This window comes from Lissotriton helveticus, chromosome 7, assembly GCF_964261635.1.
Source record: "Lissotriton helveticus chromosome 7, aLisHel1.1, whole genome shotgun sequence".
Classification (NCBI taxonomy): domain Eukaryota; kingdom Metazoa; phylum Chordata; class Amphibia; order Caudata; family Salamandridae; genus Lissotriton; species Lissotriton helveticus.
Window position 1 is genome coordinate 143,352,391 of NC_136068.1, and position 15,285 is coordinate 143,367,675.

General features: G+C 47.5%; 1 protein-coding gene across 12 annotated transcripts in view; it reads left to right on the plus strand.

Moving 5' to 3' along the window:
* DNMT3B (DNA methyltransferase 3 beta) overlaps positions 1 to 15,285 on the plus strand; it is a 791,643-nt gene that overhangs the window by 556,043 nt on the left and 220,315 nt on the right. For all 12 annotated transcript variants that reach the window (XM_078651794.1, XM_078651798.1, XM_078651793.1 and 9 more), the window contains one exon: positions 9,350 to 9,472. In XM_078651794.1, coding sequence (XP_078507920.1) covers positions 9,350 to 9,472 — 123 coding nt within the window. The remainder of the gene's footprint in view (positions 1 to 9,349; positions 9,473 to 15,285) is intronic.

Here is a 15,285-nt window from a genome sequence, read left to right on the forward strand (position 1 = left end):
TCCACCCTTACACTCTGGCTATCGTGGTTTGCCATAAATGCCTGGCGGCCTCTATGGATTGAGGGTAAATCTCCTCACGGAGGAAGGTCAGGTGTCGGAAGGCATCTCCATTCGGGTCGGTCTCGAGCTTAGTCTCAAAGCGGATGGCACGGGCCTCTAGCTGAGTGATTTGCAGAGAGCTGGCGCTCTCTTGTGCACAGATGCACCCCATGGCAAATCCTTGCATCATAGCTTTACTGGCAGCCCAGAGAGCACCGACAGTGACTACCGAGCTTTCATTATCGTGAAAGCATGTTTACAGTTCACCACTCAGGGCTTGGACGTAATCTTTGACCTGCAAATACCAGGCATTGAGAAGGTGAAGAAGGATAGGAGCATGATCAGATATGCCTCGAGCAAGAATCTGGACGTGGGAGATTGCACGACAATCTGAGGCTGGCAGAAACATAAGGTCGAAGCCGCAATGGTAGTGATGTGTAGCTGAAGCATGTGTGTACTGGCGACATCTCGGGTGCCAGGTTCTCCACACATCACAGAGTCCCGGTGTAGTAGCTCAGTCAGAAAGGCTACGGGCCCGGAACGCCCGAATACTGAGGGAGGTCAAGTAGCATCTGCTTCAGGAGTGGGGCCGCAGGAAAATCCCTGCCTACAATTTCTAAATCCTGGGGGAGGTCCATGAGGGTTTTTGATAGATATCGAAAAAAAGTAGTGTGAGCCATGGGTGGAGCATAAACACTCACCCGGTTGATAGGTTGGCCTTCAAGCGTCTCTGTGAGTGCATGGGAGCGGCCCTGTGAGTCACAAATTTCCTGAGGCCTTGAGGGGAAAAGATCGGCAAAGCAATATGGCAACCCTGCAGATCCAGTGGAATACCCTGCATGGAAGACCCTATCATATCCTTTACGTGCGAGGAAGGGGCAAGGATTCCCCAAAGATGTGTCTCTTGGAGCATGAGAACTGCAAGGAAATAACGGTGAGCAAAGGTCAGGACTGTAGTGCGCTTCACCCAATACAGGAGTCTACTATCGTTCCAGGACAAAGTGTGAAAAGATGTCATCATGGGGGCAAATACTGGTAAAGTGCAAAGGAAAAGGGAGGCGAAGGAAGACACCTCATTTTGTTTGAGAACTTGAGCACTGACATACTGCGTAGGAAAACGGAGCTAGACCATGATGCGTATCGTAGAGCATAGGATGTTAATGTGTGTCGGTTAGTACCTGTAAACGTAAAACAAGCGTTAAAGCAAATGAATGGTAACAATCGAAACAACACAATAACTTTATACCAAAATCCCACCACCCAACTCGCACCCCATACTTCCACCCCAGAAGCATCTGTCGCCCTGAAAAGGAAAACTAGAAGAGAAAATAACATTTAAGGAAGGAAATCGTGCCTGGTGGCCCCCTTCTAACAGGAACGGATTGATGGTTGCCATCGGGTTAAATGATATAGTGCACGTAAGAAAACATGACGAATTCCCAGCAATTTTAGACAGTGAACGCATCACAGTGAGGGACTTTGGGAAAGATCTGACGCTGGCAGGTTCTCAGTGGGCATGAAGGGCGTTGTATCCAGAAAAGTTTAACCATCCGTCACCCACTCCCCTCCTCCAGAGGACAGAGGGTGAGGCAACCAGGAGGGAGAGGGCTCCCGCATTGGAGGAGACCTGGAGGCTGATGTGGAGCGGTTGGGAAGGCATCCCTTGCGGGTGCAGGTGTAGTATCTTCGTGGTTTGAGTGGCAGTGCTTGTCCATGTGACCCGCATTCCCGGCTCCTCGAGGCGAAGCCCCTGCCTGACCGCAAAGAAGTTGTTCCTCTGTGAGCCATAGCCAAGCTGACTCTGGAGTCTTAAAAAATATGACTATACTGGAGCTTGGCTGAAAACAGGAGATGATATTGGAGACCCATCACCCTGAGTTTTTGTTTGACCTTGGTGTACAAATGGTGCCGCTGTGGCACTTTCTGAGTGTAGTCGAAAAAGAGGAGGGCTTTGGCATCTCCCAGCTAAGGTCTGAACGGAAGCGGGCTTCCTACAGAATCGCGTGGCTGTCTCTGAAGTTTAGAATCTGTGGAATCGCTGTCTCTGAAGTTTAGAATTTGTGCAATCATCAGTCTCGGAGTGGTGCCGGGAGGAGGTTTTGTAGTCAGAGCGCGGTGGGCCCTCGCTATTGCAAACCAGGAGGATAGTTGTTCCTTCGGCTTCCAGGACTCAATCCATGTCTCCAGGAAGTCTGCAACTTGTTGATGCTCAGCCCCTTCAGGGATGCCAATCACGCGTACATTGTTGCACCGGAATCTGAACTCAGCATCTTTGGCACAATGGTTCAACTTTGATGTGCGAGTAAGAAGGCCAGTGACCTGGACATTAAGGAATGCAACCTCATCCTCTACACCGGAAATTTGTGATTAGACCTCTGTGATTAAGGCCGTAGAATTTCTGAGGTCTTGACTTAGCAGTGCTACATCCATGCGCACCTCGCTAATTTTGGTTTTGACAGCGGTTTGCGGGGTTTTAATGGCTTGAAGGATCGTGGCTAGGGTAGTGGTTGAAGGAGAGCCAACTGCTCCGTCTCCAGCGCCGCCTGAGATGACCCTCTACAGGTCCAGTGGTAAATTGCTCGATGCGAGTCTAGGAGGTGGATGGGCAAGTTGCTTTATCTTTATCCATGGTAGTGATGTGGCGAGCCCGTAGGGTGCTTCTAGTGGTGGAGATTTAACCTGCTTGTGCCAACCACGCTGCAGCACAAGCAGCCAATCTTGTATTGAGCGAGGGAGTTCGCAGAAGGGGCCCCAGAGGTATCGTGTTAAATGCTCAGTATGCAGTATGAACCGCTAAGGTAGTGTGAAAGTCTCTTGTTCATATCCCCCACGATGCAGGGCAGAAGGTAGGCAAGGAGGAAGGCAGTCCGCAAGTCCAATCGGGGGTGGGGGGGCAATATGGACACAAGCAGTAGGGCCAAAGAGTTCCACAGAGAGAGTCCCGGACCTTCAGGGTCAGTCCGGGGGGCCAGGCACCACCCCGGTTCGGCAAAAGACGCCAAGGAGGATGGCCCCCCGGGAAGTACCACACCAGATCTCGGGGGCAGTCCTAGGGCAGCCAGGGCCAACCTCTAAATGCGGTAGCTGCTATAAAGGAGGGGGGTAGGGGAGCATGCCAAGCAGCACAGAAGAGGGCCTCCGACCACTTGGCCCAGGTCGTGAGGGACGAACCCGGAGGCAGCAGCGGGCTCTCTCGCTCACCTCCTCTCCGTCACTCCTGTGGGCCAAAAGGTCATGGGAGGAGCCACACACAGCGGCAGCAACTGCCAGTTTTCCCCGCAGCACAGGCGGCCTCCATCTCCGCAAGACCCCAAACGTCAGGCAGCCTCCCCGCTCAGCGCATGCGGGTCAGCGGCACACAGCCGGTAAAGTGGCATTCTGGGGTGCTCCCTCACCGTAAAATGCCTCCGCTGTCGTGTCTCAGTACCGATTTCACCAGGGTTGCACAATAAAGGCCTTATGGCAATCATTTAATCAGATTGGGGCCAGATTAAAAGGGAATCCATGCGGCGCTCCATTAGTTAGCGTTCGCATTGTTGGTTATCCAAGCCATGCCTCAATCGTTTACAAAAGTTAAAGTCCTTCTCCAGTCATGTGGATGTGCATCTTCCTCTTTTTACATTGAATTCCAGAGCAGCGCATTGTTAAACCAGTTTGAACTGGTGAAGGTGTTGATATGGGTGGCTGTCAGACAAAGTCCCTCAACAAGTCGCATTTTCTATGTCACATCTGGTAAGACAGGAAGAGGGGAAAGCAGTGGATTTCGCCATGGTGGGAAACCTGCACAAAACAAAGGAAGAAGATTACAAAGCTCGCCAGCCAACAAGCAATGCTGGTGTCAGGGATAGAACACTGCGTCTTTTCAACCATGGACAAAGGATAGTCTGCATTGAGACCACCATTCATTTGCAGCATGCACCAAGCATCTAAAATGTATAGTACCATAAACTTTTAAATTGTGAAATACAAAGAATGCCCGTGATATGTCATGAGGCATTTGAAGATGGCAGACACACTCCTTTCCCAGAGGTAATCATGCCCATGGTATGCCCTGAGGCTTTTTGATGACAGCACGCTCATTCCTTCTCCAGAGTCATGAGGATCATTGCGTAACATTATGATATATACGGGCGACCAAAGTTAAGGCAAAATCACTTGGAGAGAAAAATATTACATCATGGTTGGCCATCTAAGCCAAGCCACCAGGTGATTGCTTTCTTTGTGGTCTGAAAGACCACTGGAAGAAAAGATTGTCCAGAGCTGAAATCCCCTAAAACCTAGGTAGCCTGTGACCATTCCAAATGTGAAAGCGTCTCAAGGCCTCAATGAAACTAAGATTGGTGAGCGTGATTATTGGGGAGACGGAATTGAATGTTGGCGCCCAGCTACCACTGAACAGCCTACCTGTGAGAAAGTGGCTCTATATGTACTGGACCAAAGTAAGGTACAGTGTGTATAGAGTCTTCAATCCCCAGAGGTATAACAGAGATTAAAGTCAGGTCTGACCTTACTCTCTAAAGTGGTAGCTTGGTCGAGCAGTGAGTGAGTACCAGAGGACAGTGTAAAGCATTTTTTGTACACACTCAGTCAGCAAAAGGTTTCACACACTCAAGAACTGAACTCCAGGCCAATTGTTTTTATAAAGAAAAACCAAAGGAGGTGATGGACGGAGCGTTGACAATACAAACACTCACCCCCAGTCAACTGATCTGGGTTTAATCCATCACCATTCTTTAGCTCACTCCGCCACCCCAGTTCAGACATGGCCATATGCAAATCAGTCTGACCCTGTGCCTCATGGGAACACTCCAGCCCGAACTGCCAAGCCATGTCTTCCCTGGACCGGAAACAAGCATCCTGGGACCGGTATCGGATTCATAATCCTCATCAGCCAGGCTATCTTGAATCCAGTTGGCAGTTCGGGCTGGACTGTTCCCATGAGGCACAGGGTCAGACTGATTTGCATATGGCCATGTCTGAACTGGGGTGGCGGAGTGAGCTAAAGAACGGTGATGGATTAAACCCAGATCAGTTGACTGGGGGTGAGTATTTGCATTGTCAACGCTCCGTCCATCACCTCCTTTGGTTTTTCTTTCTTCGCCCTAAGTTGGCAGGGTATGCTCAGACGTGAGTCCCTTGCTCACTTTGCCACTGGATTCAAGCAAGCCCGGCTGAAGACGGCTGTAATGCCAGAAACCGGTCCTGGGAAACTTGATTCCGGTCCAGGGAAGACATGGCTTGGCAGTTCGGGCTGGACTGTTCCCATGAGGCACAGGGTCAGACTGATTTGCATATGGCCATGTCTGAACTGGGGAGGCGGAGTGAGCTAAAGAACGGTGATGGATTAAAGCCAGATCAGTTGACTGGGGGTGAGTGTTTGTATTGTCAACGCTCCGTTTCGCTTTCTTTGTCAACGCTTTCTTATGGACGAAACTTTGGTTACTAGTAACCACGGTTGTGATTACTTTTGCAGTTCAGTACTGGGCTAAAATATACAGCACTGGCTTCTCTCCTGATTACAGGTGAGTACTTCGGATTTCGATATTCGGCTGATTTAAGATGAATATTTTAGCATTTCAAAACTTTACACAAAAAACAGCCAGTGGTTTCCTATGGCAGAAATTTAGATTACTAGCAAACACGGTTGTGATTACTTTTGCGGTTAGTACTGGGCTACAAGATACAGTACTGGCTTCCCTCCTGATCACAGGTGAGTAATTCGAAATTCGTTATTCGGCTGATTTTAGATGAATATTTTAAAGTTTCAAAACTTCACACTTAGAAGAAATTTCGAGTCAAACCAGTCAATGTTATCCTATGGCAGGAAAGTGAGTCATCGGTTTACAGGTGAGTACTCGACTGGTGAAGTTAAGGTTCCGGGCATAGACTCAGGGGTCCCCCAGGGTCAGGTAGGTACAGTTGGTACACCCTCAGCAGCACAGGGGCGGCCGGGTGCAGAAGTAGTTCGGCCCAATGTTATCCAATGAGAGGCAGGGGGCCTTCGGTTGGTGGCCGCTGGCTAGCAGGCCACACGGCTGTGGGAGCTGGGCTCCTGGTCACTTGCTCAGGGCAAATGGGGAAGTAGGATAGGACAAAGGTTGCACTCCCAGGGGCACTCGGCTGGGCGCATAGTGCTTTTGAGCCGTCGGGCGCTCAATGCTATTCAATGAGGATCTTGAAAAGGGAACAAAGGATGCAGGCTCAGGGACGGTGGATCTTCTGGAGCAACCAACACTTCGAGGGGTAAGTTGGGATCATGGAGGATAGGTATACACCCAGGAGTTGGGCACAGGGGTCCGTGGGGCGCCGGGTGCAGGGGTGTCTTTTGAGGTCGGGAAATCTTACACCCTGCTGGTCGCGGTCGGAGGGGTCCTTTGTCCTGAGGCTGCAGGCGTTGTCGGAGTCGTCGAGGAGGGTCCTTGGGCACTGGATTCCAGGTCAGAATCGCCGAGGGAAACTGTCCTCAGGGTCTTGATTCACTCCGGCACAGACCAGGCTTGGCGGGTGCAGAGTGGGCAGGGTTCGCAGTTTCGAGGTTATGACAGGGCTTGTTACTTGCTTTGAGCAGTACCACTGCTCGTGGGAGACCCAGGTAGTCGGAGTCACAAGGCAGTCAGGTCCTCTGGAGTTTTTGAGGTTGCTGACCACTGGAGACGCCGGGGTTTGGCAGGAGCAGGTTCGAGGGTCGACAGGCTGGTAGGGCTGGGGCCAAGTCAGTTGGTGTCTTCCTCTTTTTAGCAGCTGCACGGCATGTCTTCGTGTTCCTAGTTCTTCTTTCTTGTTTCGGAATCTGGATCTGTGGAAGAAGGTTCAGGGTGCCCCTAAATACTAAATTTAGGGGTGTTACAGGTAGGGCAAGGGCAGGGACCAATTGGTCCCTGTCCTGGGGTGGGTACACCCCCTAGCCTGCTCCTCTCCTGTGGGAGGGGGCAGGAGCCTATCTGGAATTGGGCAGGGCTCCCCATCTTCAAGATGGCCGGAGCCCGGGGTCGTGCATCACTTTGCCTCTCCCACCTGAGGGGTGGAGTTGGCACAGGCTGGCATACCCCTCTTTCTGACGTAGGGTTTTCCGCCAGTCTTCCCGCCCGAGTGGGGTTCAGAACTGGTGGGAGCCAGTTGCTGAGTACAGCAAGTGGTCTGGAGAAGCTCACAAAGGCGTAATGCCTTTGAAGCTTCGCCTGCCCATCCTGGGGGAGGAGGCTTAGCACCTCGTCCCAGGATGTGCATTGTTGCAGGCCCAGGAGAGCGGGAGCTCTCCACCCAGGGGTCCAGCAACATGTCTGTTGTGTGGCAGCCTAGGCAGCCTCTCAGACAAGACGTGGATTGTAGGTTAGGTTTCAGGTGGCATCTCTAAGATGCCCTCTGTAGTGCATTTTACATTAAATCTCACACTGGCATCAGTGTTGGTTTAATGTGCTGAGAAGTTTGATATCAAACTTGTCAGCCTTCAGTGTAGCCATTATGGTGCTGGGGAGTTCGTAATGACAACCTCCCAGCACCATATACTACTAATGGCATCACTGCACTTACAGTGCCCAGGAATGGCCCTGGGTAATGTAGGGGCACAGGGCTCATGCACCTGTGCCCACACCACCGGCATAGGGCACCCAGCTAGAGGGGTGGCTGATGTATGCCAGGGCAGTGGGTTTGTGGGTATGGCACTCAGGGATGTGTGCCATGTCGACTCTTTGTTTAGTTCTGCACCAGGACACTCAGCCTGCAAGGCAGTGTGTGTGTGTCAGGGTACAGGGCCCCTAAGGGTGGCACAATAAGTGCTGCAGCCCTTAGGGGTCTTCACTTGTCACAATGCACTGGGTACCTAGGGTACCATTTACTAGGGGCTGACATGTGGCCAGAGATGCCAATTGGGTTTAGGCTTTGTACAGTTTTTAGGGAAGGGACCCAGACCCTGGGTACCTGTTTGGCAGGGACCCAGGGCACACCAAGGAAAAGTGCATCAGGTATCAGGCAAAAAGTGTGTGTGTGTGTATGTGTGGGGGGGGGGGTACTGCAACAGAAACTCACTTTCTCACACTACCTTAAAAAAAATGCACATTATGAAACCAGTTTGGCTTGTGCATGAAACAATACCTCAACCTTTGGTTTTCAACACAGCAAACACTGGCAAAACAATGTGCAGAAAGACCACAATATTTTGAGTTTTGCAACTTGGATTGGGTTAATGGATATGGTTGTATCAATAATTTCCTATTCTGAGCTGCAAAACTTGAAATGATGTGATATGAGAATACCACACCCCCTAATTACCTCACCGTGGGGAGTCGGTAGTTTCTAGGTGACAGATTTCACACTCAAAATCAGGGGCATTTATAATGAGGGTTAACGTGTTTTTGTAAAGGGGCAGCTCCAATATAGTGGAGTCAGAAGGGCAGTGGTCATTGAAGGAGATATGTCCACTTACAGACTCACGAACTCGCCTCCATACCCATAAAGGAGCGCATATTACGTGTGGACCCTCCGGAGCCTACCCTGAAAGGTCTACCAGCTCAAACCAGGTGGTAAATTACTGAATGCTCAGTAAATGAGAAAGTCTGAAATATCCTTAGGGTGGCTTTAGATGGTGCAGACCCTCCTGAGTTGCAGTGATCCCTTGTACTTGAAGATGAGAAAAATCACTAACAAGAAAGAGCCTGGCACAGTCTCCTCTGAGAGACCAATTTCCAGTTGGAAGGTCCAAGATCCCCATCTCAAGAGAAGACCTCTAAGAGGGAGGAGGTGTGCCTTGAATGCTGTATCTACGTTTCTGACACCTACCGGGTCCTAGAGTAGGCCTTTACTACTAGACTTCACAAACCTTGGAGAGTCAAGTCCCCAAAGAGAGTAACTCCTTTCTATATTTAGAGTGCAGTAGTATTGGTACACATGGGACACCAATCTTTTCAACAGTTCCCGCATTGGATGTTGCCCGGAAGCTAGTGCCTGGCCCGATACCTAAGAAAAAAAGCCTCACGGGAAATATTACTGTTCAGTTTTGATTAGATGAGACCAGATGAGGTTTAGTCTCTCTGTCAATTAATCATTTCCCGTTGCTGTGGCTGGTAGCTCTGTGCAGAGTAATTCATACATGGCGGTCACACTTGGAAGGCCTCTAGAGTAATGGGAGCAGGAGGGAGCACAGATCTAGGACCACAAGTACCAAATGAGAGCCGCCACTGGGAAGCAGCATTTTCAATTCAGATGAAAAGCAATTTTTTCATCACATGCCTAGTATTGATTGAAAACAACTTAAACAATGTGATTGTTCCTCCTAAATTATTTCTTGTACTCAAAAGAATTCTCTCTTTTCTAGAAAATGGGCCGCTTAGGCCTAGTATCCTGGAAGTGCCTATCCCAGAGCCCTGCCCTCCCCCCAAACGACAAAAAGCTACCGTTCAGAATCACAAGGAGCGATCCGATGCTGATCAGACTCGAGGTAAATCAGCAGATTTCCGCAGAAGTGTGAAGAAAAAGACTTGAGTGAATAACAAGAGAACTGTGTCATGTATTGCATTGTATTGTAATTGTATTTTTATTTATATAGCGCTTACTACCCCTGACGAGGCATCAAAGCTCTTTTCAGCGAGTAGCACGCTACTCAGGAACCCAAAAAGGATTAGTGGTGAATTAGTATAGGGAAACATGAGTTAATTTGAGCGATGAATTGAATAGGGTAATGGAGGGATAGAAAAGGGAAGAGTCTGGGAAGGGTTATTTGGGAGTTCATAGTATTAAGAGGAGGTTTGGGATGAGTAAAAGGAGAGATGGAGGAGAGAAGAGTCTCTATAAAGGAATTAGAGAGATCATATTAGTAAAGGGAGGTTTGGGATGAGGTAAAGGAGGAATGCATGACGGAGGAATTTAGAAAGGGTTGTTTTTGAGATCATAGTAGTAAAATGAGGTTTGGGGTGAGCCACGAAGGGATAGAGGGAAATATTTTTTTTTTATTTAATTCTCCAGGAGGAGCTAGTTGGCAGTGCTCTTCAGCATTTACTCCCAGTTGTTTGCTGCCATTGATGCTTGTGTCTTCCTACAGCTGATATGCAGTGGAACAATGGCGTCAGCGCTGTCCGTGAGTGGGTATCCTCTGTTCACTGATGTTGTGCACATGTGGCTCTGAAGATGGCTGCGGCAGCATGCGCTCCACTGTTGATGCATTTGTATAGCATTGCCAGTGTCTTATGTTGCCTTGAAGTACTTTGATGTTATATCCTATTCCCAACATATTTTACAATGCCTATTGACACTGACATTTTATTTCACTGCATGGATTTACGTGCCCCCCCCCCCCACCTCTTGTTGTCAGATATTACTGTCAGGTTCACATTATATTTCCCCCTTATCAGGCATATTATTCCCAGTCTCGACTTATACTTGAGGCATTGGTAACTACGTGAATTGCAAGGGTTTACACTGAGAGTAATTACATGGGGAGAAATTAGTTATTCCGCAACTGAATAGCTATATAATTCCTCATGGCTCCCAAGAGATTAATGCAGGCTAAATGTCCAGGTGACACACAAGGGAGCTGTGTACTTTACTCAGATCTTATAATTCCTATTACTTCCATTACTTGACCCATCCGAATTGGAAGTGTACTCAAAATGAGCCCAAAATGATCACCCATAAGCTGGGTAGGTGGTATCTGCAGTACTTAATTTGTTAAAAAAAAATAAGTGTCAAGCCCTAAGGCTTGCTTAGAAATCCACAGCCGGCACTTTGAATGTTAGCTTTGCTGAATACCAAGGCTGCCTAGTCTTGATTCTACCTTATGCCTCTTTCATCTACCACCAGGCACTCCCTGACACTTTATCTTCATAGTGCAGGTTCGTTTTCTTCCTTGCTTTCTGTCTTTTGGGTGGAAAGAGCCATCACTGTTTTGGGAGAAACTCTCAGGTTACTGAAAGCATGGTAACAGTGCTCACATCTGTGTTGAAGATGCTGTAAAAGGTTGGATAACTTGCAGGGATTGAAGATAGCTGGGCATAAATTGATTGCAGGAGGCATAGTTAAAAAGACCTTCTGACCCCACCAGGTAATAGAGTTCTTGAACCCTGAGTGCTGACACACTATTATACGAAGGTAAAAAATAAGTGAAAACCAATGGGGAATGAAGCACAGCACAAGTGTGCTGTGATAAATAGGCACCCTAACAAGGTGATAAGAAGTAGTAATTTATGCCAGGAATGGTGGGACAAATGCTAGCAGGAGAGGGAACGAACCACCACTGTCGGCTCCTCAGAATTGTAGAGGAATACTTGTGAACAGGGGCTTTGCACGTCTATGCAGAAGGGCAAAGCAAGCAAACCTATGCAATCTAACAAGATCCTTTAGTATGCAGACATGCAAACAGGAGACAAAACAAACGAGGTCGGCAAAATGGGCCCCAAGGCTCCTGAGATGTAGAGACAACAACAAAGGATATCATGGTAATGATCCAGGACAGCACTGGAGGCTAAGATTAACACTGTCACATTTGAAGTCGACCTGATATTCACAGATATAAGAACAATTGTGGATAGGGTGGCATCAGCCAATGAAAGTGTGGGGATGCTATACTATGAGTTGAAAAGACTGAAGAATACAGTTAACGACCAACTTGACCGTACCCACAAGCTGTGGGCGGGGGGAAGGAGAGGGGGCAGAGGAAGTGAGCTAAGACGGAAGATGCAGAGGGTAGCTCTAGGTGAAACAATCTGTGAATTATTGGGTTTCATGAAAAAGCTGAGACAAAATAGGTGCAATTATTTCTGGGAAACTGAATAGTGAATGATCTATCACCTAAAGGTCTGTCTGCTTTCTTCACCTTTGAAAGGGCACATAGGGTGCTGGGGCTGATGTCTGGAGCGCCACCTTGGATATAAATCCAAGTATAAATCCAAGTATTCACCTTTTGAGATGGGGACAGCATACTACATATTGGCAGAAGAATGGATCATCTTCCTATAAAAAGTTCACCAATACAGTAATCCCAGGCTACACAGGAAAAGTGCAAGATATGTGAAAGTCAATCTTAGAAGTAAAGCAAAAACCAAGGGCTCTAGGCAGTCAGTACAGACTCCTTTGAAGAGTAGACTCATCCAAGATGGCAAGTCACACTTTTTCCTGAACCCTGAGGGTGCCTGGGAATAAGTTGAGATGTGGGACAGTGCCTCCACTGGAAAGCGACAAAGGTAAGGGAAGAAATTGGAGACCATGCAGATCAGCAGGAGGTACAGCGGCATCAGGGGTGCAGAACAGGTAGGATTTTAGTCCAGAATGATGAAACATTGATGATTGCCCCTAATCGGAGCTGTGAGAAGTTTTATAGGTATACAAAGGATGGATGGCAAAGAAGACAGCCGCAAGGCAGAAACTTTCAGCTGGGACGAGGCAAGAGAGGAATGGCCACAGTGAACACACAGAAAGATAAAAGTGGTGATACATCCTACAATGAAAACTGAACGTATGGCTAAGATGGGTTTGGTGGGAGCGGAACTCGTAAAATATAGAGTATACTTGTAAGTTACTTCAGCGTATTCTTAAATTTAAAACACACGACATCAGAGGGTTAGGTTGTAAGAACAGAATGTAAAGTTGTTGACACTGCGACCAGATATGCACTATAACACAAAGGGGGGCCCATGGGGGTTAATAGAAACAAGGGAGCAGGTAACCAGAGTGGGCAGGGAGTGCCATCGGATTCTCTTGCAAGGAAGGAGAAAGTTTGTTTTGACAGCTGATTTTTTATTGATTTTGTTATATAAAGTGTGTTGGAGGCTTTATAGGCTGAGGTGCAAGTGATGGGACCTTGGTGGAGACCTTATTGCTGTCATACTGTCCATATAGAGAAGGTTTGTGGGTGGATGTCCTGTTTGAAATGTTGTGAGTTATTAGTTTGGATGTCTACTGGAGGGAGGATGAAGGAGACGTTCTATCACAGTCTGTCATTACATGCATAGCTGTTTGGCAGGTACAGATGCAGCTGATGCACATCAAAGATGATTTGCAAGGCTTAAGAACTGAAGGGACTGAAAACTCAAAAATGCACATTACAAGATTCCTAGACCGGGGCAGTGGGAGGGATGATAGGCTAAAGAAATTGTGATGGAAGGAACAAGGAAATTACTAATACAGAATGTTAGAGGCCTCAATGCCTACCCCAAGAGGTATATAATCCACATTATTCAAAGAGTCATGGTTTTGCTGCGACACTGCTTCAGGAGACACACTTGACCCTAGATAGATTATTAAAGTGTTTAAGGAATAGCATTGTTAGCTTTTGTGGCTGTCTGCTTGAGTTATGCATGAGGGATTATTATTATTATTATTATATTTAATCTTGTAAAGCGCGCAGCTACCCGATGGTTTCCCGGCGCTGAACCAAAGACAAAGGGAGTGTGCTTGCAGACTCGATTATTGATTAAAAAGCCAGGTTTTAAGATCTCTGCGGAACGTAAGATGATTAGATTCCGTAGGAAGAGGAAGAGAGTTCCACAGGGACGGGGCCAAGAAGGCAAATGAACGACCGCCCGGATTTTGATGTGGGTGGCAGCTGGAGTACCATTCCAGGGTGACAGCATATCCGGATTAAAGATGTATAGTGGTCTGCGGGTAACTGGTTAGAGTTGACAAAATCGGGTACACTACACAGACAATTATCACAGATCCAGAGAGCTCTCAAGGCGCCTCAGTTCGGAGGCACTAATGGACTGGACTTTTGTTGAATAGACTAGAGAAGTATTTCAACATTCTTTTAACTTAAACTGAAACTGGATGGAGAGCAGGGCTGAACAGTGGGAAATGTTCAGGGTGGTTACACAGAGAAAGTACTTGACTAAAACGTAGGATATTAAACTGCAGCAAGAATTTACATTGACAGAAAAACTCTACAAGAGCTAGGAAGGGTAGTAATAAGAAATCAAAGGAAATTAACACAAATAAAAGACAGTTGAAGGACACATGGACTGTGCTCAATAAATTCATGCCCATGTCCTACTGCCAGCTTTTGCACAGGGAGGGGTAGAAAGCTGGCTGCCTTTTTGCATGGCTGGTATAAAGGGTCAGATCTGACACTCATTTGCTCCACCTAAAGGCCAGAAGGTGAAACCAAGTGGTCACACAGCAGGGGATAAATGCAGACTGTCTTATGCCCTTCAAACAGGCTTATAAATCATGACGAAGGATGCCTCATGTGGCACATTCATGGAAGAGTTGGAGCTACCAGGACTAAACAAGAAGACATGCTAGAATCCCCAGTCACATGGAATGAACTTATTGAGACACTCCATTGCTTGCAAAAAGGGAACATGCCTGGAGGAGATAGCCCCACAGTGGAATTTTATCAAACCTATTAGGGGATACACTGTGAGAAAATACTGGAAGTATTTATAGAGGCACACTATGTGGGCTATTTACCTTAGTTGATGGGGGAAGCCTTGATAATATTCATTACCAAACCAGATTGAGATCATGGTTATATTAAGGCCTACAAGCCTTTAACAATGATGAACACCTGATGCAAAAATCCTGAGTAAAATATTGGGAAACAGCCTCATGTGAATCATGGATTGCATAGTTCATGTTGACCATTGTAGGTGTCTGCACCTGACGCACATTGTGTACATGCTCTTGACTGCACGTCGGAAATGCACACTGGCTGTGCTGGATATTGATCATGCTTTTGAAGCTGGTTTCCAACAGAACCTGTCGATGATGCTGAGACCGATGGGCCGTGACCCATATTTCATTGGATCGGTCTGACCACTGTATATGGTACCTAGCGCTAGAATTAGGATGGCATCAGGTAATATCAGGATATTGAAAGCTGGAAAGAAGAACCAGACATAGGTGTTAACCATGGCAGTGGAACCTCTGGGGTGTAGGGTGAGGAGTAGCAGGTGTGAATGAGAATCACAGAGGGAGAAGTGATACACAGGATATCCATATAAGCTGATGAAGCTCTCTTACATTTGACTGACCTATAAATGCCTCTGCCGAGACTCCTAACAGAGTTGGAACGCTTGAGCAAAAACTCTGGCCTCCTTGTAAAGACGGATCAATCCAAGCTGTTCCCACTGAGCGAGGTGTGCATGATAGGTGGAGAGACATGGCCAGATGAAGGAACTCAATGGGAACTTGTACGTTTTCGCAATTGGAGCATAAAGTTAATCCATGAAACAACTGCACAATACAAATCAAATATGGGAAAAACACTGAACAGCTTAAAGAAGTTAGTAGACTTCTGGAACACACTATCTCTATCAGCAA